The following is a 24912-nucleotide window of genomic DNA, read 5'->3' as shown; positions in this document are numbered from 1 at the left end:
AACCTTCCCAGCACTTCTTGGATGTGACCTCTGACAGAATGAACCCCATCCCTGACCCAGCTTGTTGGAAGACATCGCCATGATGGTTACAGTGCCAAGCTGAGGTGAAATGTGGAATGCCTACTGGATGGTTCTTCAGAATTCTTCACTTTCTGATTTCTGTGACTCAGTCTTCTGCAAAAGGCAGCTAGGTGAATCTGGAATCAGGAAGACCCAAGGTCAAATCTTGCCTTGGACACTTAGTATCTGTGGGATCCTGGGCAAATCATCTAACATGTTTGCCTCAGTTTCCTCATCTGTAAAATAAGGATAATATTAGCATCTACCTATCTAGGTCAAAGTGAAGATCAAATGAGATAATATTTATAAAAACCTTTGCAAGCTGATTGTGTGTCTTGTTGATACGTCCTATACGTTTTTTGCATTTTTTGGCATTTCTTTTGTCTGCAGGATACAAATACATGTCCCACACCCAATTTATATTGTATAGTGGCTACCTTCCTATTCCCCTTTTGTAGGGAGACCTGAAGACCAAGCCTAGACTCTCAAGTGTGTAATGAGCTGAAGAGACAAAGTAGGAGAACTCAGCACTGTCATCAGAACCCAAGCTCCTCAGGAACAAACCTGGCCCAGACTCTGTCCATGGGATCTGGACTGAGAGGGGCTCTTGGAGGAAGGAAGAGCTCTCAGTTCCATCTCCCCCTTCCCCAAATTTGAAGCTGTCCCTCCCACCTACCACAACACTCCCACTGTAAGAATGAGTCATTCTGCAGCTGAATCTTGAGGATGGTCCTCCACTTCCCCAGCAATGGGGTCACTTTGGTAAATAAACCCTTTTTCTATGTCTTCCTCTGACATATTAGGACCTAAGGAAGCAGGATGGCAGAGTTGAGTCTGTTTCACAGACTCCTGGCAGGCCAGAACCAAAGGGACCTTCCAAGACATCAGGCCACAGGATTTTAGGATGCTAGACAAAGAGTGAGAAGGGAACTCCTGGGCCATCTGGTGCAAAAATTCTTAACCTGGAGTCCAAGAATAGATATCAGGGGAGTCATGAACTTGGATGGGGAAAATACATCTTTATTTTCTGAAGGATGAAATTAAATTTAAAAACGTAATCCTGAGAACTGGTCCATAGGCTTCTGCAGACTGCCAAAGGGGTCCAGGCCACACAAAAAAGAATGATCTCTGGGGGTAGGTGTGGGGGGGATAAAATCTCAATTGTATGGCAGTGAATGTTAAACATTAAAAAAAAAAGAAAGGAATTTACAGCCACAAAAAAAAAAAAAAAGAATGATCTCTGATTTGTTTGTTAAGACCCCCTCATTTCACAGACAAGGAAACTGAGACCCAGAAAAGAGATTTGGCTGGCATATAATAGGTCTCATTGGCTCTTTACAAGCACACCAGGAGGTACAATTATTACCCCCATTTTACAGATAAGGAAACTGAGGCAGACAGATGAAGTGACTAACCTAAGATCACATAGTTAATGTCTAAGACTGGGGTATGCTGTGGTGCTCCCCAAAGGCCTGCAAAACAACAGAGTTGTGTTATAGATTCAGGTTCACTGTTCAGTCCCAGGACATCTGATTCAGTGCTGAACCTTTCCCTCCTTCCCCCTTGGGTGTTTCCTGAGAAGAGGCAGCTAAGGGCTGCTGCCTTCTGGAATAAGAAGATCTTGGATAAGTGGTCTCTGGGGAGTGGCTGTTCTCCTCTAGGGGGGCATGTGGGTGGGTTCCCTTTTGACTTTCCCCACTTCTGCATTTGTAGCTGAGTCAGCTGAGAGCCACAGAACTTGTCAAGTTCCTTCTCCACCCAGGAATCTTGGTCGCTGATAGCCCAAGATGCATCAGTGAGGAAGGGCATGGATGAGCCAGGGAAGACAAGATGGTGGTCTCCTTGGCCAGCTTTCTCTCCCAGGAGCACATGCAGTGGGGGTTAGGAGAGTAGATAAAGTGCAGCCATGTAACTGTGACCTGCAGAATAGGGTCAAGGCCAAATTCTCAGAGCTCAGAGACTGGAAGCTGATTTTTAAGTTTTATTGATGCCTTTCATCCTCCCTGGATCTATGGCTGACCCAGCAAACCTCCCATTTTGGGGACAAAGAGAAGCTTTTAAGCAAAACCAACCCAAATAGCAAGTGTGAATGATGGTACATGTAGCATTTCACACCCAGTCCCCGACCTGTGCAAGGAAGGGTGAGAATTCTTCATCTCTCCTTCAGGGCCAACATTACTTATTCTAACTGAAGGTGTTATGGCTTCATTTTACTGCCATGAGGATGGTTTTTCAGAAGAATGGATGACTCTCCAATGGCCTGTCAGACTGAATCAGTTAATGGGTAAGAACAAGTCTGTAGGAGCTGAGGAGGGCTCATGTTAGATCACATCCATGTGAAAACTTCTTATTTTTCTGGTCCCCAAAAGGAGTTGGGGAGGGCAGCCTGGAGGGATCAAGAAGGCTAGAATCAAGCCTGCAAGTCTTTTGTAGACATGATCTCATTTGAGTCTCCCAGCTCCCATGGTAGGGAAGGATGGCATTCTGGGCTGAGATCTTGGTGCAGCCACATAGTAGCTGGAGAAAAGTCAGTTTTACTTTCTGAGCCTCAGTTTCCTTATGTGTAAAGTAACAAGCAGAATTTCAGCTTTGGAAGGTAATGAGTTGACTGCCTATCATTGGAAGCCAAGCTTCTCAGGAACAAACCTGGTCCAGACTCCGTCCCTTGGACCCAAGCTGAGAAGGGCCCTTGGTGGAAAGAAGGACTCTCAGCTCCATCTCCCCCTCCCTCTGCTTCTAAGTTGTCCTTCCCACCCCCATGGCACTCTGGTTGAAAGGCTGAGTCATTCTTGAGCTGAATCCTGAGGGTGGGCCCCCACTTCCTCAGCGATGGGGTCACCCTGGTAAACAAACCCTTTGACATGTCAGGACTTAGGGAAGAGGGGTGGCAGAGTTGAGTGTTTCAGAGCTTGTAGCCCCAGGAGGGGCCATCCTGGCTTAGCTGGAAGGTTTCAACCCATTGCTCAGGGGAGAGCTCTAAGGGCTAGGAATATTCTCCACACCCAAGAATGAAACCAAAGCTGGCCTTCCTGCATCTCCCACCCCCAACACCTCCTTCTGCCCTCCAGGACCAAGTGAGGGAACTGGGTTGAAAGATGTCCCAGGTCCCTTCCATTTCTGACCTTTTGGGACTCCAGGATTCTAGTCAGAATTCAGAGAAGTGAGAGGTGTGTTGTCTGAGCTGAAGGGAAGGCTTCACACCCAGGATCAGATCATCTTAGAGCTGTTTGACACCTTAGAAGTCAGCTCTCCCAACCTACCACTACCTTGTCTACACCTCCCAGTGACAGGAATCTCCTTACTGCAGGCAGTGAGGCTTCCAATACTGAAGCTGCTCCGATAGTGATTACAAAGGTTTTTCTTATGTTGAGACCAGTCTGTTTGCAACCTGAGGTCCACAGACTGTGGATAAATGGCAAGGGGTCTCAACTTGGATGCGGGAAATTGTTTTCACTAACCTCTCCCTGAAATGCAGCATTTCCTTCAATTATGAATTAAACAAAGCTCTTGTGCCCACCAGGGGGACCCAGGCTTCACCAGCCCGACTGCTAAAGGGAATCCATGGTGCCAAAAAGCTTAAGAGCTCTGGGTCTCTCCACTGGTTTTGCTTTCTGGAGTGAATAAAATCAGCTGAAATGTCGGGGGAGTTTTATCGTCACAAAATACTTTCCAGAAATTATCTCATTTGAACTTCAAAACCATCCTGAAGTAGGTACTGCTCCAGGTGTTATCAATGCTAGTTCACAAGTGAGGAAACTGGGGCTCAGAAGCAGAGAGTCAGGGAAAGATAGTCCACAGGGCAACCCTGGGCCCCAGACATTGGCTGGGAGATGAGTAGCCCCCCTTGGGTCCCTGAGCCCTCGGGGCCCAGCCATTCTATCTGCTAAGGATATCATCCTCTGACATGCATTCTGTCAACTCTTTCACAAGGATATCATAAGACTGTCAAGCATCTGGCTGAAATTCAGACAAGAACCTCTTTTCAGAGGAAGGGGAAAGAGACAGAAGATTGAAGAAACTTCCCCTATTTTGTTGGTTTCTGCACCGAGGATCAGACAGAAGAGATTCGGCTATCAGGGGAGCCTGCTAAGGGTGTGTGCTAGCACCAGCTTGACACCAGTGTGGGAACGCCACTTGTTACACATTTCACAGTGAACATTTACACCTCGGAAACTGGCAAACACCACAAATCAGGGGTGAATGATTTATTGTTTTGTTATTTGTCTGGACTCAGGAAAGTGACAGAGAAAATGTTAATGCGGATTTAACTTGGATGTGTATGGAACATTCATTTTTTAAAAAGAGAGCCGATTGTTATACATTCACCAGCATCCCCTGTTCTGACCTTTCCAATTAGTACTGGGCAAAAGTCACTCCATGGTCCTGTGCCTGAGTTTATTCATCAGTAAAATTGGCTGAACATGAGTTCTATGGTCTAACACTCATTCTAACATTCACTATGGTTCTGGTGGAAGACAAATCTCTCCTCTGATCTTTTCCTCCTCCCCCTTTTAAGTGCTGGTTTTTAATCATTAATTAATTCGGTGATTATAATCTCACAGATGAAGAGCCAGAAGTACTGACCCAGCACTCTTGTTAACAGACAAGAAAACGCAGGCCAAGACAGAGGTTAACCCACTGGCTTTAGGGCCTTTGACTCCAAATCTGGCTCTTAATTAGCCTTAATTAAAGAAGGCTAGAAGTTATCTATGGGAAACAAATACCACAGTGCTCCACAATATAAAACATTGGGGCAGAGGGGTGCCAAGGACACAGGACAGAGCTTGGAATCAGGGAAACCTGAGTTTGACTGACTTCAGATATTTCCTAGCTATGTGACCTTAAGCAAGTCACTTTAACCTCTGCCTGCCACAACTTCCTCATGTGGAAAAACCTCCCAGGGTGGATGTGAGCCTCAAATGAGATCATCTTTGTAAAGCTCTTAGCCCAGGGCCTAGCACATAGTAGATGTTTAATAAATTTTTGTTCCCTTTCTTCTCTCCCTCCTTTCCTCCCTCCCTCCCTTCCTTCCTGTCTTATTACATGGTTGCCAGGTAAAATTTTATGCCTTTTTTCATTGGCTACCTCAGACAGAAAACCTTGGTCTTCACAACTCGAACCACAGAAACATCTGGCTGTTGTGAGCCTGGGAAGACCTTGATCTGGTTGAAACAAGCTTCAAGGGTAAAGTTCACATTCCCTTTGGGGGTCTGGCATGGAGGTCACATAGTCTCCCCTCCACCTCCCCACCCTCCCACCCCAGCATTACAATTCTCTTAGGAGATAAAAGGCTCACTGAAACATTACTGGGAATGTTCTGAAAGGGCAGAAGAATGGAGAAAGAAGAGAGAAGAGCTTTCCCTCCTTCTCCCTGGGGCTCTGGGGCTCTTGGGGATCTCCTGACTACCCCCTAGCAGAATTAGCTGGCTTTTGTGTTGTGCTTCTGTGTCCATACTTGATGTTCACTGTCCCCACAATCATCCTGGGAAGGGAGTCTGATTCTTAGTCCCATCTCTCAGAGGAGAAAGACAGCATGAAAGACTTGTCCAAAGGCCCCCGACCAGGCAGGACTGGAATCCATCATTTTCTGGCTCTAGGTCTTGGGTGGTATGCACCAGAGGGACAGTGAGGGCTGTATAGGGAGGCAGAGGGGCTCATTTCAATCCCATCTCTGATCAGTCCTTAGCTGTGTGACACTGGGCTCTGTTTTCCGTAAAATCACCAAGGTAGAATTCATAGTTTCCAAGGCCCCTTCTGGGCAGGACCTCTTCTCCACCACACCTGTCGACCCTGATGAATCTCACCAAGGCCAAGACACTTGCCTTTTCCTATTGGGTCCCAGAGAAAATGATGAGGAGCAAGTCTCCCCAGTGGGGGCTATGAGAGGAGACTGTAGGCTCCGTGGGAGGGAAAACCTCCTTAGCATGAGACATGGGATGAGTTACCTGGGGAGGGAGGGACCTGTCCATTTCTGGAGGTCATCCAGAAAGGGCTGCTTAGGGCTGGGAGCTGAGCCTTGATAAAACACAGATGCCAAGCTGAGAACACAGTACACATTCCAGGGCAGCCATGACAGCAATCCTTAGTGGATGGCAGGCAAGGTTGGCTCCACGTCCACCACTGAGGGTACACTCCCCCAAATCCTGGGTGGTTTTGTGATAACTGACCACTAGATACACTTGATACACATTTAGCCAGAAAAGTCAAAGTCAGAGCCCAGTTGTCAGACTTGAGTTCAAAACCAGCCTCAGACACTTTCTAGCTGGGGGACCCTCGGCAAGTCATTTGATTCTGTTTTCCTCAATTCCCTCATTTGTAAAATGGTGATAATAGCCCTTACCTCTCAGTGTTGTGAGAATAGAGTGAGATCATATTTATGAATACCATTCTTGGCACACAGTCAGTTGGTCCCTCCCTCTCCTTCATTTCCAGTCTTCTCACACCTCACTCCCTACCACATACTCCTAGATCCAGTGCCCCTGGACTCCTGGCTGATCCACAAATGAGACTCTCCATCGCTTGGCTCCGGACATCCTCTCCAGGCTTGGAGGGTTCTTCCTCCTCTCTGGCCACTGACCTCCCTGGCTCTCAACTAAAATCCCACCTCCTCCAGAAAACCTTCCCCGCCCCCACCCCCTTAATTCCAGTGCCTTCCCTCTGCTGATTCTCTCCTATACAGAACTTGCTTGTAGACAGAATTTGCCCTCTGTCTCCTCCATTAGACTGGGAGCTCCCTGAAGGCAGGACCGACCTTTTGCCTCTTGTTGTATCCCCAGTACTTAGTACAGGGCGTGGCATATAGTAGGTGCTTAATAATGATTATTGACTGACTAGAATGATCAGTTGGTGAAAGGAATGAATAAAGGATTATAAAAACCACTAATGTTTCTATCATGCTTTAAGGTCTCAGGGTACTTTATAAATACCTCATCTGATTGATACAACAACCCTGGGAGAAAAAGACTATTATCCTCCCCATCTTACAGATGAGGAAATGGAGGCTGAAAGGGAGATTCAGTGTCATGCCCCGGTCACCAAAGCTAGTGTCTGAGGCAGGATTTGAGCCCAGGTCTGTGAAAGGTGAGTTGGAAACAGACTGTACAAGGTCTGTACAAGACAAGAATGTCTAGTGTCTATTTTATCCTAGAAGTGGTGGAAGCCAGTTAAGGTTTCTGAGCCTGGGCCTCAAGAGGATCCTTGGAGCAGATGGGTGGAGGAGAGATTGCAGAGACCCCACTACATCAAACCCTTTCTGCCTCTCAAGGAGCGAGCAGGGCAGACACCAATGCTTGGGACAGGGCCCTCATTTCCCAGGCTCCCTCTGGGCTCTACTCCAGAATGGTATAGCAGCCCTATTCGCTTTAATGTGATTTTTCATAGCCACAAACTCTGAGAAGCAGCTGGTCTGGAAATGAATGACCTCTCTACTCTTAGCTAATGCCCCGTGGCTACTGTTGTGGGACAGACTACCTCTGCTCCGAGAGGAGCTGGAGATCATGGCCATCTCCAGTTGTGAAAATAACTCACCTTTTCCCCAAGAGCAGGATGCCCCTGGAAGTATCTTAGAAGGGGAACACAGCATTGCACTTGGGGGCATCCCTGCAGAAGGAGGGTCCAATGGACAGTGGAGAACTTACTTGTAGTAGTCTCATTATACGAGGGTGTGGTCTTGTTGTCTATGGAAGCCTCGGTGGCAATGGTGGTAAGGGCTAAGCTAATACCAAGTAGCAGGGGCTGCCCCACGGGTTCCATTGTGGATCTGCAAAGCAAGCCAGAAGATGCAGGAGATCAGTAATGAGGACACCTTGCAGCCAACTCTTCACTGAAGACAGCCCTAGGAGGGTGCCCAGCTTCATCAGCCTGATGCTGCAGAAAAAAGAAACGGCAGCCCAGGTTGGGCATTTCTCAAGGCCCCATAGCTAGGAGGTTGCAAGAGCCATGGGAGCTCACTGATCTGCTGCTGTGGGACTGGTCAGTCCCTGGAGGGGACATGCTACAGAACCCTGTCTGGCCCGCAAACCATGGAAAAACACTAGAGACCCTAGTGACCCAGGGGCCACCCTGACATTCCCTCCCTGACATTCAAGGCTAATAGGAGTAAGAAAGAGGCATATGTGTGTGTGTGTGTGTGTGTGTGTGTGTATGTGTGTGTGTGTGTATGTTTTTAAACCAACCACCTGGATTGAGTTGTTAAACATTGTTAAAATAATTTCAATTTAACACATAAATGTTACCTTAAACAACTGTTCTTGTGGTAAAAAATATGGAATTAGGCAAATCACTAGAACAATTCATCCCATTACCTAGTGGGGGAGATGGAGGTATGAGTGAGTGGATGGGTAGATGGAGAGATAGGAGAATGGACAGATGTTTACACATACAGAATGAATAAAAGATGGATGGATGGACAGATGGATGGATGGATGGATGGACAGATGGACAGATGGACGGACAGACAGATGGATGGGTGGACAGATGGGTGGATGTATGCATGGATGGGGAGATGAAGGTTCTACAGAAAGATTGGGGAGGTCTTTTCAAGTTTAAGGGAAACCTTGGAGTCTCTAGGCTCAACCTTGTAGATACTAAAAATAGTTTCATAGATCGTTCACAGAATTTCAGTTGAAAGTTACCTCAATGACATCTCATCTGGTATATACCAGAAGAGAAATCCTCTCCTGCACCTAAAAAGCACTTGCTCACTCACTCTTTGTTCCCAGGTCTCTAACAAGAGGGAATCAGGGAATCCCCTGAAGCAGCCCATTGCACTGATTTGGAAGGTTTTTGTCCCACTAAGTCCAAATCTGTCCCCCTATAAATGCCCCCTGCCCCGGTTCTTCCCTGTGGAACCAAACAGAGTCAGAACACTCTCATTTCACAGCCCTGAGAACACTTGGACACATCTAGTCTTCTTTCCTGCAAGTTGACTACCTGGGCCAGTTCCTTCCTCCATTCTCCTGATGTAGACCTGAGTCTCATCTTAGCTACCCTCCACCTTATCAAAGGCCTTCCTACAATGTGGTCCAGAATGGAGCACAGCCATCCAGATGGAGCCTGACTGAGGCCGGAGGCAGATGTCTGTCACCTCCTTCCTCATTCAGGGACTCTAGGCTTCTCCTTGCACAGACTGAGATTACATTATTTCCCCTGACTGACAGACAGCTAGGGAGCCTGTGTTTCACTAAGACTTCTAGATCTTTTTTTTTCCTCTCTGTGAGTGGAGAGAAGGTTACGATGTGACCTGTGTTGTGAAACCTGTGTATGGGTTGAGAGTGAGGGGTTATGGGTCACAATGAAGTTGGGAACCTGGAGGACTGGGAAGGTGGTGGAGCCTCCACAGTAATGGGAAAAGTGGGCAGAAGAGAGTTTTGGGGAAAGGATCATGTTGTTGATGTTGGACATATCAAGTTTGAGATGTCCGATAGACAATGGGTGATGTAGGACTGGGGCATAGCAGAGAGATAAAAACTGCACTCCAGACCCAAAAGTCCTCTGCAGAGAGGTGATAATGAGACTCATAAGAGCTGATAAAGTCACCAGGAAAGAGACAGAGAGAGAAAGAGACAGAGAGAGACAGACAGATAGAGACAGAGACAGAGCCAAAGAGAGGTAAAGTCAGAGAAAGAGACAGAGACAGATACAGAGACAGAAAAAGAGAAAGAGAGAGGGGGACAAAGAGACAGATACAGAGAGGGAAAGACAGATACAGAGAGACAGAGAAAGACAGAGACAGAGAGAGACAGAGACAGAGTTAAAGAGAGACAGAGACACATGGAGAGACAAAGAGAGACAGAGAGAGAGAGAGAGAGAGAGAAGAGAGAGAAGATCTGTGGACTTGATAATTGGAAAGTCTGGTCTTGGCCTTTGTTAACTCTTGAGGGATGATGCCAAGGGAAAACAAAGAATAAAACAAGGAAAAAAATAAAAACAACTCAGGAAAACTAACCAATGGATCAGGTGAATCTTCTTGTGCTTACAATATTCCACACCTGTCATCCCCCTCCTCTTCAAATCAGGGGAGGACAGATGTCTTCTCTGGGTCCTTGTACCACACTCTGGCTCCTAACCCCTTCATTTTACTGCAATGCTCTCTAGGTCCCCCCAGTCTCTGAAGTGCTAAGTACAGAGGCCTTTGACTCACATTCTTATTCCTTGAGCTGCTGAAACTTTTGGCACAGAGGAGAACTCACGAGGCCTGGATGTCCTTCCTTGGGCTCTCTCTCTTCCTGTCTCCCACCTATCTGCCCAAGCCATCACTGACTTTCCACGAACTCCCTCTGGGCTCTGTCCTGGATCCTCTGATGATTTCCAAAGCCCACAAGCAGATTATAGTCGTATCCACCCCAAGTCTCAGCCCTAGGCCTGCTTCAACACAGCTAGCTGCCTCAACCTTTAGACACTTCAGACTCTCCAAGTCCAAATCAGAACCTATCATCATCCTTCCCCCAAAGCCATCCCTCCCTCCAACATCCCAATTTTCATCTGCGGTGCCACCATTTTTTCTGTCACTCACGTTGGTAATCTCAAGGTCACCATCTGCACTTCTTTCCTTACCCATCCCTAGATCCAACCAGCTGTCAGTCCCTGTCAATTTGACTTCCACTGGGCCCATGCATTCATCTTCCCTCCACTCATGCACCCTGCACCTGAGCGAGCCCCTACATCCTCCTTCCTGAACTATTTTGTTCTTGTTCAGTTATTTGTACTCATGTCTGACGCTCCATGACCCCATTTGGGGTTTTCTTGGCAAAAACACTGGAAAGGTTTGACATTTTCTTCTTCAGCACATTTAATAGATGAGGAAACTGAAGCAAACAGGGTGAAGTATCACCCAGGGTCATATAGCTGGTATTCGAGGCTGGATTTGAGCTCAGGAAGGCAAGTCCTCCTGACACCAGGTGCACTACAGCACTGCCTGGTGGCCCATCTTGGACCCAGTCACTGTTTCCTACTTGTCTTCCTGTTTCTGCTTTGCAGCCTCTCCTGTCTGTCCTGGGCATGGCCGCCTTCCTGGGGCAGGTCTGAGGGCATCACTCCCTGCTCCTGCGACTGCCTCTAGAACAAAGCACAGTCCTCAGACAGTCTGACTCTGGCTCACCTTCCCAGTCTTAAGTCTCCCACTGTAGCCAAAGTGGGACACCAGCGTTCCATCTCCACCTGCCATGTGCTTCCACAGGCAGGTCCTCACTCCTCCTCCATGACCTGATCCCCTAGGGTCAACTTCTTCAGAATGGTTTGAGAGCTGGAAGGAGCCCTAGAGATCATCTGCCCATGGACAAAAACTGAGGTCTCCAATGAGGTGGGCCGTAGAACTGATAGCCCCAGCCTTTACACCTCCTCCCCTCCCCGCTGAAGCCTCAAATTTACTCCTCTCCATACCCTGTGCATTTCCAGAGGCTTCGAGGTTTGTAAAGAACTGTGCAGTGTTATCTCGAAGGAGAAGGTAGGATCACCTACCACCTTTCTGTGACTGAGGCCTAGTACTCAGTGGGTGCTTAATAAACATTTGAATTCCTCTTTATCCCCAGGCTCTTCTTCCCAGTAGGCTGTTGGTGATCCAGCAGTGCCATCTGCTGGTCAGACTTCCTGGAGACCAGCATATTGGCCTCTTCCATCCTCCTGGCTCCTAAGACATGCATGCACACAGTCAGTCTGCACTCAGTGAAGACCAGAAGGGTGGAGTTAGGAGGATGCTCAAGGAATGGCACAAGCTGAGGTCTCAGAGATGCCTGAGGCAGTGTTGGCCCAAGATGGGGAGTTGGGAAGTTACTGCTAAGAGGCCTAGAATTTGGCATGGATGTTTGGAGCCTCTGTGACTCTGAAGGGAATCCAAAGGAGGGCAGATGCTGTTTTCTGGTCCCATACTATCCTGAGAATTCCTTCCCTTTCCCTTAAGCTGGTGTAACATGGGGAAGCCTCTTTTCTGGAACCCCAAGGAGTCACCAGGAGGAAGTCTCAGCTCCTGTATCTCAGCTGTCAAGGAGAAGGTCCCTAATCCAGGCCCTGGGCTGTCCGAGGGATGAAAGTGAACCCAGAGCTCACTGAGCTTACCCTGGACCTGAGCAAGAATCCTCTCTGCAGGAATGCTAACAGCAGCCCAAACGGTGTGGGAATTAAAGTCCTGGCCTCAGAAATGAGAAGGCAGAGGTGACCTCTGTGGGCCCTTCTAGCTCCAGATCTATACTGCCATGTTTCCCCTCTATCAGACCCTTGATAGCTCTGACTCCATCCAGCACATCCCAAAGTCGCCTCCTCCACGATGGACAGCTTTCAGTTAGATTGATCCCAAAACCAACTCTGCAATCTCTACCTCTCAGGAAGATGTGATTTTCTTTATTTTCACACACATCTGGGAAAAGCTTTGTATTAAAATAGGAAATTGAACATGTCCAATCCCCAGGGAGAATGAACAACCACCTCCCTCCCCTGCTTGGGTCTCACTGAATCCTGACAAGAGCCGCCCCAGAGATGCCACACGACATTGTGAGTTACTGTTCTCTTTGGGCCTGGTGTGCCGGTGAGCTTGAAGGGGAAAGGCCTCCCCTCCTAGGAAAGAAACCAAAGGTGAGTGAGTGAAGTCAGCAGGAGAGATGCCAGTTACTCTGAGCGAGCCCACAGTCCTGGAAAAGAATTCCTGCTCCCTTTTCATGAAAGATTCTGGCCAAGAGCATGTCCAACCAAAGGAGGCTTCCTTTATAAAGCATTCAAGGCTTAAAAAGCATTGAATCTCAATGGATGATAATGGTGAACTCAAAGGCTGAGACCCAGCAGGCAAAGGCCATCCCTGGCTGTGAACACGACCCAGGACGTTTATTGGAAGACTTTTTGTGATCGAGATGGATGCCTGCCCCCATGTGCCAGAGGGTTAGCTCTGGCATTTCTTTGCCCATTGAAGGCCCAGCTTGGCCCGGCTCCACTCTCCTGGGCTCTTTCCCTACAGCTTATACACTAGTCATTAGCACCCTGTTCATTCCTTTAAAGACAGAGATGACACAGCCATGAATCTCCTCCTTCCTCTTGCCTCTTGGGACAGATTTAAGTTTTCTCTGGGAAAGTTGGTGGCACATCAGAAAGGCCCAATGGCGGTCTTTAAAAATTCACCACCATAGAAGAGTTCAGCTACCTCAGAGAGTCCAGCACGCTCCACCTGATTTTCTTCACCTCCTTTCCAGGGAAGGGGAAGCAAACCAGGCAGTGCAGGGGGTCCCCCATCAGGAGCAGATCCCTCACAACAGCATAGCCGACCTTGTGTCCTTGTCCTGGATGAGGCTTCCCTTCTACCTCAAGTACAGCTTCCAGAGCATTTGGAGTCACTATGGCTCTCCAAAGCCAAGCATCTGCCTCTACTCAATCCTCAACAAGTCAGAGAGCCTTTTCTTGAAGTCCTCCCGAAAGGGGTAACGCATTACTTCCCAAAGCAGTCCATCTGTGTCTCAGAGGACCCAATTCTTATGAAGTTTTACTTATATCAGACCTCATTTACTTCATTCGCAAATTGGGGCCATTAGATGGTCTCCCAGCTCCTTTGGGGGTTAACCTTCTATGAGTCTTTACCTCTAGCCGTCCCTAATAGCCTCTGAAGAATTAGCTGGCATCTAGTCACATCGTTCACTAGGTTCTGGCTCTCCATGACCTCTTGCTGCCTTACCCTGGCAAGCTGACTTTCTGCCCCCAACGTCCCTGTCCTGAATGGAAGGAGAGCTGATGATTCTGGGTGTGATGGGGCACTGCAGAGGTGATGCTTATCTAGGGGAGGACATCTGACAAGTGGGAGGAGAATGACTATAGACAGAGCTAAGGAGAAGGTCAGAGTTGGGCCAACACCTTGGAGTTCTCTCTCCCTTAGAAGGGAGGCACAAAAAGACTTGTTAAGGCCTGATTAGACCAGGGGGTGAGCATCACTTAGTTTGAGTCAGAAGATGTCTTGTTCCTGGATTACAAACCAAACAGTCAAGGGACAAGATGTCAGAGGGAAAAGGAGATAAGAATCCAATGAAGTTATGTCCAAGGTCCAAAGGGAAGTGGATGGCTCCCATCAGGAAGTGAGACAGCCCAGTGGGCCGGCTATTCCTCAGAGACTCAATGCCAGCAGAGAAATCCAATGAGACATATCAGAGCAAGGCAAAGGCCAAGCGCACAGAGCCAGGACTGGGCCTAGCAGCTCCCGGCTTCAGGCAGATGTGATCCTGGAAGCTTAGGGCAGGGACGATGTTTGGAACTGGTTACAACCACTGACTAAAAAGGACCTAAGTGTGTGCTAGTGAATTCAGTGCTGGTCATGGGAAGAGGAAAGGGAAGACAAGGAGGGAATAAGCACTTATTAAGCCCCTACTATGTGCAGGGCACTTGTGCTAAGCACTTGACAAACATTATCTCATTTGATCCACACAACAACTCTGAAAGGTAGGAGCTATTATGATCCCCATTTTACAGGGGAGGAAATTGAGGTAGACAGCGGTTAAATAGCCTGTCCAGGGTCACACAGCTGTGTCTGAATCTGGATTTGAACTCAGGAATTGGACTCCGTGGTGTCCCCTGGCTGCCTCTGCATCCACCTTCTACCTCTGATATTTACAAGCTCAGTCTGGCCCTGGCTAAATCACCCTGTCTGTTCACCTGCCTATGGGAATAATGAAACCAGGAGCACTGTGTGCTGCTCCAATGAAAGAATGTAGGCGGGGCCTCTAGAAACTCAACAGTATCATAGACATGTCAGTTATTGGGATCCCAAGAGCCCTTCCCACCGTCCATCCAAGGTCAACCCGCCCAGGATACAAGCTAGGCTTACTTGGTCCAGAAGCTAATCAGACCATTTGTTACAAAGCTCAGACTTGACCCATTAGAGGAATCAGTCACTGTTCTTGGGAAGCCAGCAGCCTCCTTCCTGAAGGACGTGCTGAGTAATCCTGGCAGAAACACGGGATGACAAGTCAATATCTGCCCTGCTGGAAGGTTCTTCCTGTCTCAGCATTTGGCGGATCCCAAGGTCAGCCTCAAGCTTTAGATACAGAGGGAATGGTAGGAGAATACGACACTGGAATCCTCTGATCACTTCCTGAGGTGTCTACTATCTGCTCTCATAAAAACCAGGGGATGTTCCTGAGATGATGAGGAGTCAGATGAGGGTGGGGGTGGGGTCAGGACTCTTAGTCCCTACCTCTCCACCCTCCCAAACATCTCCATCCATTTGCTGGGTCATTGCTGGGGAGTGGCACATTGGGAAGACAGGGAAGATGGGAGACTCTAGTCAGCTCACATTTTTGTACTTGTAAAAGAGTCAAGCACCTATCAAGCAACAAGCATTTATTAAGCACCTACTATGTGCCAGCAGCTGCTAGGCACTAGTAATACAAAGAAAAAGAATGAAGAGATCTCTACTCTCAGTAGGCAGGACACGGAGTGCACAGCCAGGGAGCCAGCCCAGAAGGACAGTGGCCACCAAGGCCCGGGAGTGAGACCCAATTCTGCCTCTTCCCAATGGATGCAAGAATCCTCAGTCTGAGAACTGGCCTCATCACTCACTTCTCCCCTACGCATTCTCCAGCTTCTCATCCCAGGAGCAGGAGCTTCCAGTCTTGAGCATCCAGGCTCTGTAGACTAAGCATCTAAAAGGGACAGGGCGAAGGGCCCCTCGGAAGAAAAGTCATACCCAGGGGCCCCACAGCGATGCCCCTAGTGATCTCTCCATTGTCTGCACATTCTAAAGAGACAGTTCTCAAAAGAAGACATTCAGGCTCCAAATTGCCGTCCCTTCCCTCTGTTGATTATTTTCAATTTATCTTGTATATAGCTTGTTTCTACATATTATTTTTGTTCTCTTCCCCAATGGACTGTGAGCTCCTCCAGATGAGGGGCTGTTTTCTACCTTTCTTTGGATCCCCAAGGCTCATCTGGTGATCCTGAAATGGACCTGGTAACTGACAAGAAACAAGGGAGTTTCTGCAGTGGAGAAAGTGGCCATGCAGGGCTAAGAGGCCAGGACAAATCCCCAACTTGTATTGTCACAGCATGAAGTTGTCTGGATGGTGGTGGAGAATCAAGGTGAAATGTCCCAGTGCCCACTGAGGAAGTGTACAAACTCACATTCCAGTGTTTAGGGTTATAACATATGCCAATAGCTACTTATCTAAGTCATCGTCAGTGTTTGCAGAATATAATTGTGGTTAAAAGTCAACCGATCCTGTTCTATCTCTCTCCCAACATGACCTGGGGATACCTTTTGTTTGTAGGAAATAAATACACATTCCATACTTGATCTACATCATACATTTGAGGACCTTTCTACTCTGCCTCTTTGAGGAAACTGTAGACATGAAATAGACTCTAAGATTTAAACCATTTTCCTTGGGGTATGAAGATAGAGGTGTGATAACAGAGGTGTGAGAGAAGAGTTCTGTTCTCTACGACCTGGGGAGGCAGGGTGATGCAGTGGGAGGGGTACTGGTGTCACAGGCTGGGGGATGTGCGGGGGGGGGGGGGGGGGAGGCAAATCCCCTTCATACCATTTGCTTCCTGGGAAACCTCAGGCAACTCATTTCACACCCTGTGCCTCAATTTCCTCATCTGTAAATGACTAAGGTCAATCTCCAAATCTATGATCCTGAGAGTGTGAGCCCTTGAGCAAGTCCCTTCCCCTCTCAAATACTCAGTTTCCTCATCTATCAGAGCGGGAGAGGGGGCATCCAGCTTTGTATCCTAGGATAACCAGATCCCATGACTTAATGCTTTATTCCAGGTAATGCTGCCGGCAAGCCCAAACATAAGATGAGCATTTCACCATAGATAGAGATGACATCCCAGGATCCAAGCAGATATATCCTCAGAGTGCTGGGAGGGGATGGCAGTAGATTATTTATTTCAGCTGATTCAGCAGAAATCAGCAACTGCTCCATAGCTGTCAGACAGAGCTTGACCTTTGCCTAATGCCCAGGGCAAGCAGTAGGTGGGACATCTCTGTCCACCAAGTGTGCTAAGGCAGAAGCCTCCAGGAGCCACCAGCAAAGACTGAGCTTTGGTGAAGGGATCAAAATGCAGTCTCTGACCTTTCTTCCACTCTCCCTCCCACTCACCATAGTAGTTTTTCCAATTTTTTTCATCCTGCCTCAAATCTCCAATGGGTTCTCTACCCTGACCCCACCACAGCTGACAATCTATCAGTCAGTCAATGAACATTTAGTAAGCACCTACAATGTGCCAAGCACTGTGCTAAGTGTCACAGTTTACTGAAAAAAAAGGAGGCCATTCACCCAGAGCTCCCTCTTCTTTCCTCTGTATCCCATGTCATTCAGATGTCTTTTCCCACTAACTGGCCTTTTTCCCTTGAGGAGGACATCCCCCTCTCCCTGAAAGGCAACCTGGACCTTTGGCTTCTCCATCATCATTCCCTTCTCTTGTTAATCTCTTCCCCTGTTGACTTCGTCCCTGATGCCTATATGGGCATGCTAAGCCTCCCCCCGTTAAGAAATCCCACTTGGTCTAACTCCTCAGCTTTTTCTCCTCCATTTCTCAGCTAAACTCTTTGGGAAAATCTTCTTCATTTGGTGCCTCCACTTCCTCCCCTCTTTTCTTAACCCTCTGAAATTTAGTTCTGACCTCATTATTTGAAATGTCTCTTTCCAAAGTAAGGGATTTCCAAATCCCTTAATTGCTGACTCGTCAATTGCTCAATCCTCATCCTTCTAGCCCTCTCTGCAGCCTCGGACAATGTTGATCTCCCTCTCCTCATGGACACTCTCTTCATTCTAGGCTCTCACCCTGCTGCTCTCTCACAGCTCTCCTCCAACCTGTCTGACTATTCCTCATGAAGATCCTTTGCTGGATCTTCCTGAACATTGCACACCACAAGGCTCTGTCCTGGGCCCTCTTTTCCCTTCACACTAACTCCTGGTGTGATTTCATCATTGACCATGGGGTCAATTCTCACCAGATGATTCCCAGGTCTTTCTTGAGCTCCATCCTCAACTGATTCAAAGCGAATGTTCCATGAGCATCTCAGAAATCGAACTCATTGTCTTTCCTACTAAGTATTTCCCTGTTGCCATCAAGGGGGTTGCCATCCCCCAGTCACCCATGCTCCCAATCTGTGTGTCATCCTAGACTTCTCACTGTCACATACCTCATTAATTCTACCTTCATAATATCTCTCCTATAGTTCTCTTTCCTTCTCTCCAGGGAGATCAAAAACATCCATCCATCCATCCATCCATCCATCCATCCATCCATCCATCTATCCATCCATCTCCCTAGTATGAATCCTCATTACCTCTCATCTGAACAATGACAATAGGCTGCTGGTAGGTCTGCCTGCCTAGAGCCTCTCCCCACTCTAATCCCTACTCTGTCCAGCTATCAAAGTGTAGGTCTTACCATGCCTCACCCACCCAATAAACCTCAGTGGTTCTCTGTCACCTCCTGTGTTGTTTGGTCTTTATAGACTTTCATAAGCAGGCCTCGTATGGCCTTTTCACAATCCAGTGACACTGGCCTTGATTCCATACCCAATCCCAACAGGGCACTCCTGCCTCTGGCTTCAAGGCTCATCTCCTGAAGGTGTTCTGCTCCCCCACCCCCTCTATCCTAGGACCTTCCCTCTGCTTTGGTTATGGACATGCTGTCTCTCCCACTCTTCCCTGAAGATGAAGCTTTGGCCTCTTCTTGTATTACTAGCACAGAACCTGGCACACAGTAGGTCTAAGTGAATGCCTTATTGATACCTTGTAGTCCCTTGACTCACTTCCTCATTGATGACTGCTTTCTGGGACCCTGAGAAGGCTGTCAGAAAAACCTAACCTCAACTCAGGTCCAGTTCTGGAACCATGATTAATTCAAGTCTGCCACAGTTCCTGGATGGAACCGACCACCCTTGGGACCACCTTCCAGTAACTTTCATCTGGCTCCCACCCTCCTGTGTTGTCCTTTCCCGTTAAAATGGAAGCTTTCTGAGGGCATGAACTGGCATCGCTTTTATGTCTCCAGAGCTTCGAACAGTGCTTGATAGGCAGCAAACACTTAATAAATGTTTCTTTTATTAGGATTTTATTCATTTGTGTATTTTATTTCATCAGATCCTCACAATATTCCTGAGCAGGCATTTACAGGTGAGCAGACTGAGGCCCAGAACAGGTAAGTGACATACCAAAGCCAACGTTCTAAGTAGCAGAGTCAGGACCTGAACCTGAAGTTCAGGAGTATCTGAACCTGTTTCCTCTGATACTCTGCTGTTCTTTCCATTTCCATCTGAACTTTTGTCTGGATCTATACAGAAATCTACTAATCAAAAGAGCAATTCATAGACAAATTCCTAGTGAGTTCCATATTCTATTAAAGACCTATCCAGAATTCAAGGAAAATTATATTGCAAATGGAGACATTGTTGTTCAATTATTTCAGTCATGTCCAGCTTTTCATGACTGGACTGCATTTGGGGTTTCCTTGGCAGAGGGATTGGAGTGGTTTGTCATTTCCTTCTCCAACTCATTTTACCAATGACGAAAATGAGGCACCCAGGGTACAGTGACTTGCTCCGAGTTTCACAGCTAGTAAATGTCTGACACTAGATTTGAACTCAAGAAGATAAGTCTTTTTGACTCCAGGCCTAGCACTCTATCCATTTCAGCACCACCTGGCTGTCCAAAAATGGAGACAGAAGATAACAAATATCTGAGATTGCCAAGATCAGACTTTCCCTGTCTTTGCCCAAGGCCATTTCAAATCATCTGAATATGAAGTCATTGACATTACATAGAAAGGAAATGCATGAAGGAGACTGTGAAAGTGAAAGAAAAAAGATAGGAAGAAGAAAATGCAATTCTCAGGATGGCACAGAAACAAGAGACTTCCCATTTCCTGAAGGCTATGCTCGGTCTCCACTTGGCTCAATTCCTGTAGGGTCTCCTTATGGTAGGTGGGTGGGGAAAGGACCTATTCTCCCAGTCTCTTCTCCCAACTCTCCCCCACCATTCACCAAAGGCTAACAGTGAAGCTGAGGACAGAGTGAAACAAACGAAGGCCAGCCCAAAGTCTTGGGAAAACAGAACCTTCTCCTGGAACCTGCTTCTTGGACAAAGGGGACTTTGCAGGAACAAAATGAGGTGCAGAAATACTGAATGTGGTATTGGAATGAGAGGCAAGAGGTGTGGAAGACAGAAGAGAGACACTATACTCAGCTGGAAGCCTGCCCAGGCTATGTGGGGCTTAGTCCAAGGATCCAGATTCTCCTGGAGGGGTAGGGGAAGAGAAAAACAGAACAAGCGAGTTATTCCCCACTTCTGAAACTGTGTTTTAACATGCATCAGGGATGGCCCCTCCCTCCCCTGCACCCCATTTTGCCCTGTACTAGGACGAGGAGTGTCTTCATCAAAGAGGCAGGAGAATGAGGGAACAGAGAGGAAGTGATGGGTTTGTGGGGAGCTAGGGGGAAAGACAAAGTCCCCCGTATCCCCAACTCATTGGGTATTATAAAGGTACTCCTTGATCTCGACCAAGTGCCCTCCTTCTTGGTCCCATATACATGTATATGTATATATGTATATATATGTAATAGATATAGATATATATTTACACAGATACACACATACACACACATAATATATGTCTCACTCTACAACCTCAGACCATCATCCCCCTTCATTGTTAGTCTTCTGGAATCCTGGTTGGTCATTTCACTGATCAGAGAACCCAGTTCTTTCAGAATTGTTTGTCTTTACAGTATTACTATCATTGTAGAAATGGTTCTTCTGGTTCTGTTTCTTTCCCTCTTCATTGGTCCCTGAGAGTCTCCCCAGGTTTCTTTGAAACCATCCCCTTTGTCATTTCTTACAGAACAATAGGATAGTGTCACATCGATAGACAGGATAGACAGCCCATCGTTTGTCTGGGCAATCCCCCACTAAAGGAGATCCTGTTCTTTGCCACCATAAAGATACCCAGGGGTCCCATAGGCAGTCAGAGAAGATCGCCAACATGTTAGGAAGTCCCTCCCAACCAGGGCAGTGACGTAAGTGTTCAATAGTTTGCTCTCCAGAAAAAAATAAAACCCAAAATGTATGCGGACATACTTTCCTGCTTACTCTGCATTATTAAAACTGTCTTAAATCTGGACTGTTAACAAAACAATAAATCTGGCCCTGCCTAATTCTCAAGGAAAACTGAACAATCTCAGGCTGGTTGGAGCTGGGCTTGGCCACATCGGCTCCTAAATCCCTTGGATGAAAGCGTGGGCGGCATGGGCCTCCATCCCTCCCCTCCAACCCGATCGTAGAGAATGGCCCCCTGATGTAAGTCCTGGAAGGAAGGAGCTTCTCAGGCTCGGAGCGTGAGGAGGCACCTGTAAAGGCCTCTTCAGCTGGAGGCAGAGAGGGAGAGAGAGAGTTATAGCGATAACTCTGAAGGCGAAGCTTTCGCCTCTCCGAGGGTAAATGGCTTCTCAGCAGTGATAATTAAGCACTATTCATCTTAATCGGGACAAATCAACAAAATAAAATAAAATCAGCAGATGAAACAGCATCTGTAAATGTCATCTGCTGGATAAATAGCAACTACGTTATTTTTGGACGATAGAAGGGTCGCGTGTTCGGCAGCTGTGAGGGTTTTTTCTTTTGAAGCACTGAAAAAAATGCGGACGGGGAGGCTAAAGGGTCACAGATTCAGAGCTGAAAGCGGCCTCCCTCTCATTTTACAGATGAAGAAACTGAGGCACCAAGAGGGGAAGCCCCGGTGTCAGTAAGAGAATTGTGTTCCAATCCTGCCTCTTCCTGTGCCAGCCTTGGCAAAACATTTCTATGAGTTTTCCATTTCTTCATCTATAAAGGAGCCAATAATATTACATTATGGTACGTATCTCACACTGTTATAGTGAGGTGTCTAACATGCTTTGCGAACCTTAAAGGGCCAGAGAAATCCCAGGAAATACCTTCATTTGTTGTTGTAACCCTTCCGCAGCAGGTACATTTTTAAAGGACCAGACAAAATAAGACATTCCTATAGCCCTTTGAAGTGTGCGTACATGATCTTATAGGAGCCTTGCCACTTATCATCCCCATTTTGGAGATAAAGAAACTGAAACTCAGAACCCAGAGTGATCCGTCCATGGTCACACAACTGGTATGTGTCAGAGCTGCGTCTCAAGCCTGAATCCCTCCTGATTTCAGGACCAGGTTTGCCCCACTGCACCATTCAGCTTTGTCTTAGGAATAGATGGATAAAGGGGAAATGCTGCGTCTCATCAACTGACAGCCTTGCCGCGGGGGAAGGGGGTGAATTCCCAGGACCTCAAGCTCCCCCATGCACAGATTCCCCCAAGGGACGTCTTTTGTTTGGGAGCCCCACTCTGAAGGCATGCTTAGGATGGTCTGAAGCTAGCCTGTCAGCTAGGGAGATTCTGCACACGTATTGTTGGAGGATGCATAGGCAAATACTTTCTGGGCTCTTTATTCTTCATAGTAACTCCAAAGCATAAACAACCCAGTGAATTAGGAAATCCCTGGGTGATGAAAAATCCATTGTTCCTGTTGAGCAAGATTCTGCAGTAGGGCAAATTCAGGGCAATCAATCTCATTGGTTGAGAACCTTGGGGAAGTGAGGGCTTCGGAGGAGATAAATAAAGTAGAGTAAAGAACCCGTAGCCGAGAATGAGGTCCAGGTACCACCCGGTGGAGCCGCCCATCTCTTTCAACCTAGGGTAGAGGAAATTGTCTAGCCTGACAGGCTGGGGCAAAGGAGAGAACGAAAGTCTGCATCACGGCTGGGAGAGGCCATGGAGGTGGGTGAACTTGCTCTCAGGGTCCTCCACGGAGTCTCTGGATAACCCTAGAGCTTTCCAAGGTACAAGAGAAAAGACAAGTGCTCCCCTAAGACTCAGACGTGGGTGTGAGATCCCAGATCCACCGAGGTGCTTTCCCACTTACAAAGTGTAATGAGGAAGTGTCTTTATTTTGCCTCGCACGGAAATGGAGGATGGCTCCTTAAGGTGCAAATGATAACGGCCATGGAAGAATCATTCAGTAAATTGGGCTGTGGAAATATAGTGGTTCTGCCACTGGAAATGAGAGATCCCAACGGCTGCGAGCCGCGGAGGCTGCTGAGCACCTCTGAGCTCCTCTCCCTTGTTCCCGAGCCTCGGATTGTCAGCTCTTCCTGCAGATTCTCCATGATCTCTATAGCTCAATTTCAGTCAACTTCATTCCCCACATGCTTCCTCCGCACCTACTCAGCGGACTGCTGTGCTCAAAAAAGTACTAGGTAGAGACTTTTTCCAAACCTCATCCACAGGGAAATGGAATTGTTTTCAAATTAAAGGATCTAAATGCGTCTCTGCCTTTCATTCATCAAACATGTGTCCGCTTTTCCTAGGTGCCATATGCTAGTGATACAAAGCAAAGGGAAAGTTCTTACCCTCAAGGGGCTTCCAGTCAATTGAGCAAAAATGATCAAGATGACGATAATTATTATCATCATTGTATTACTATAATACTCAGTAAATAATGGTTAAGCATACACTATGTGCCTAGCATTGGGCTGAGTGGTAGCTACAAAAAGAGGGGAGAGACAGTCCCTGCCCTGAAGGACCTCACAACTGAATAGGGGAGCATGCAGACCAATCTATACAAAATAAGCTACAGGATAATAGGAGATAATTAAAAGAGGGAAATTTTTGGAATGGGCTAGGGAATGATACAGTGTATAATATGGCACAGTATCCATCATATTGTTTATTATATTCGTCATAATATATAACAAGATGATGCTACATTGTGCATCATATACCATCCATCATATTACATCCCATTATGTCATGTTATGTATTACATTGTTATGCAACATTACTATATAATCTTGATGACTGGGGCAGCTAGGTGGTGCAGTGGATAGAGCACCAGTGCAGGAGTCAGGAGGACCTGAGTTCAAATCTCACCTCAGATACTTGACACTCACTAGCTGTGTGACCTTGGGCAAGTGACTTAACCCCAACTGCCTCATCCTGGGTCATCTCCAGTCATCCTGATGAATATCTGGTCACTGAAATCAGATGGTTCTGGAGAAGTGAGGCTGGTGACCTGCACAGTCCTCCCTTGCTCAAAACAAAGTCAAGTACAAGTCATGTCATTATTTCTCTGGTGGCATGGTCTTCTTTGGCGACGAAGGATGAACACACACACATAATCCTGATGACTAGCAACTGAAAGTTTGCAGAGGGTTTTGCACACTTTTTCTCCATGGGTACCAACTGTGTGCATGCAAAGTAAACACAAGGACTTCTTCAGGGACTAGTAACTGGGGTTGAGAGAATGATTATTTCTCCCTCATATTAATAATCAGTTATTGAATTGGGACCAGGATTTTTTTTTTCAGAAGCCTGTAGGTTGTGCAGTCTCTGAAGAACATGCTGATTATGAGATTAAACTAACTTTCTCCTTGATCTTGTTCAGACCCCACCCATGTGGGGAAGCCATTGTGTTCTGCACATAGGTTAGAGTAGGGAGTAAATTCTTTAATTAGATTGTCCAAGCTGAGTTGTGCATGATGGGGTGACTCTAAAAAAACAAAATTGGATAGGAAAAGGTAAAAAAAAAGAGAAATTATCTCATAAAAACGGGATGTTAAAGGAAGAACCAATACAGAGGAAACAGGTGGAAGTGGTGGGCTGGTAATGTTTTTCTCATCTGGGTTAAGAGGAAACAAAATGTACATCTAGAGGAGCATAGAAATCTTCTGAATTAGGGGACAGGATAGGGGAGGGACTTTTAGCAGGGCTTATAGATTAAGTTTAGGAGGGTGGATGAAAAAGATAAGGGACTCTAAGAGGGATGGGTAAAATAAGGAATGGGGGGTAAGGGGGGAAGACAAGGTAATGGA

The 24912-nt window shown here is 47.1% G+C and overlaps 1 protein-coding gene across 4 annotated transcripts in view; it reads right to left on the bottom strand.

The window, feature by feature from the left end:
• Window positions 1-24912, bottom strand: part of PTPRE (protein tyrosine phosphatase receptor type E) — a 177205-nt gene that overhangs the window by 50022 nt on the left and 102271 nt on the right. For 3 of the 4 annotated variants that reach the window (XM_072629059.1, XM_072629061.1, XM_072629060.1), the window contains one exon: window positions 7698-7819. In XM_072629059.1, the coding sequence (XP_072485160.1) occupies window positions 7698-7812 (115 nt within the window). In that variant the 5' untranslated portion in view covers window positions 7813-7819. Of the gene's footprint in view, window positions 1-7697; window positions 7820-24912 lie in introns of those variants that run through there. The other variant, XM_072629063.1, reaches the window with a different exon arrangement.

Source organism: Notamacropus eugenii, chromosome 1, assembly GCF_028372415.1.
Source record: "Notamacropus eugenii isolate mMacEug1 chromosome 1, mMacEug1.pri_v2, whole genome shotgun sequence".
Lineage (NCBI taxonomy): Eukaryota > Metazoa > Chordata > Mammalia > Diprotodontia > Macropodidae > Notamacropus > Notamacropus eugenii.
This window is presented reverse-complemented; position numbering and strand designations above follow the sequence as displayed.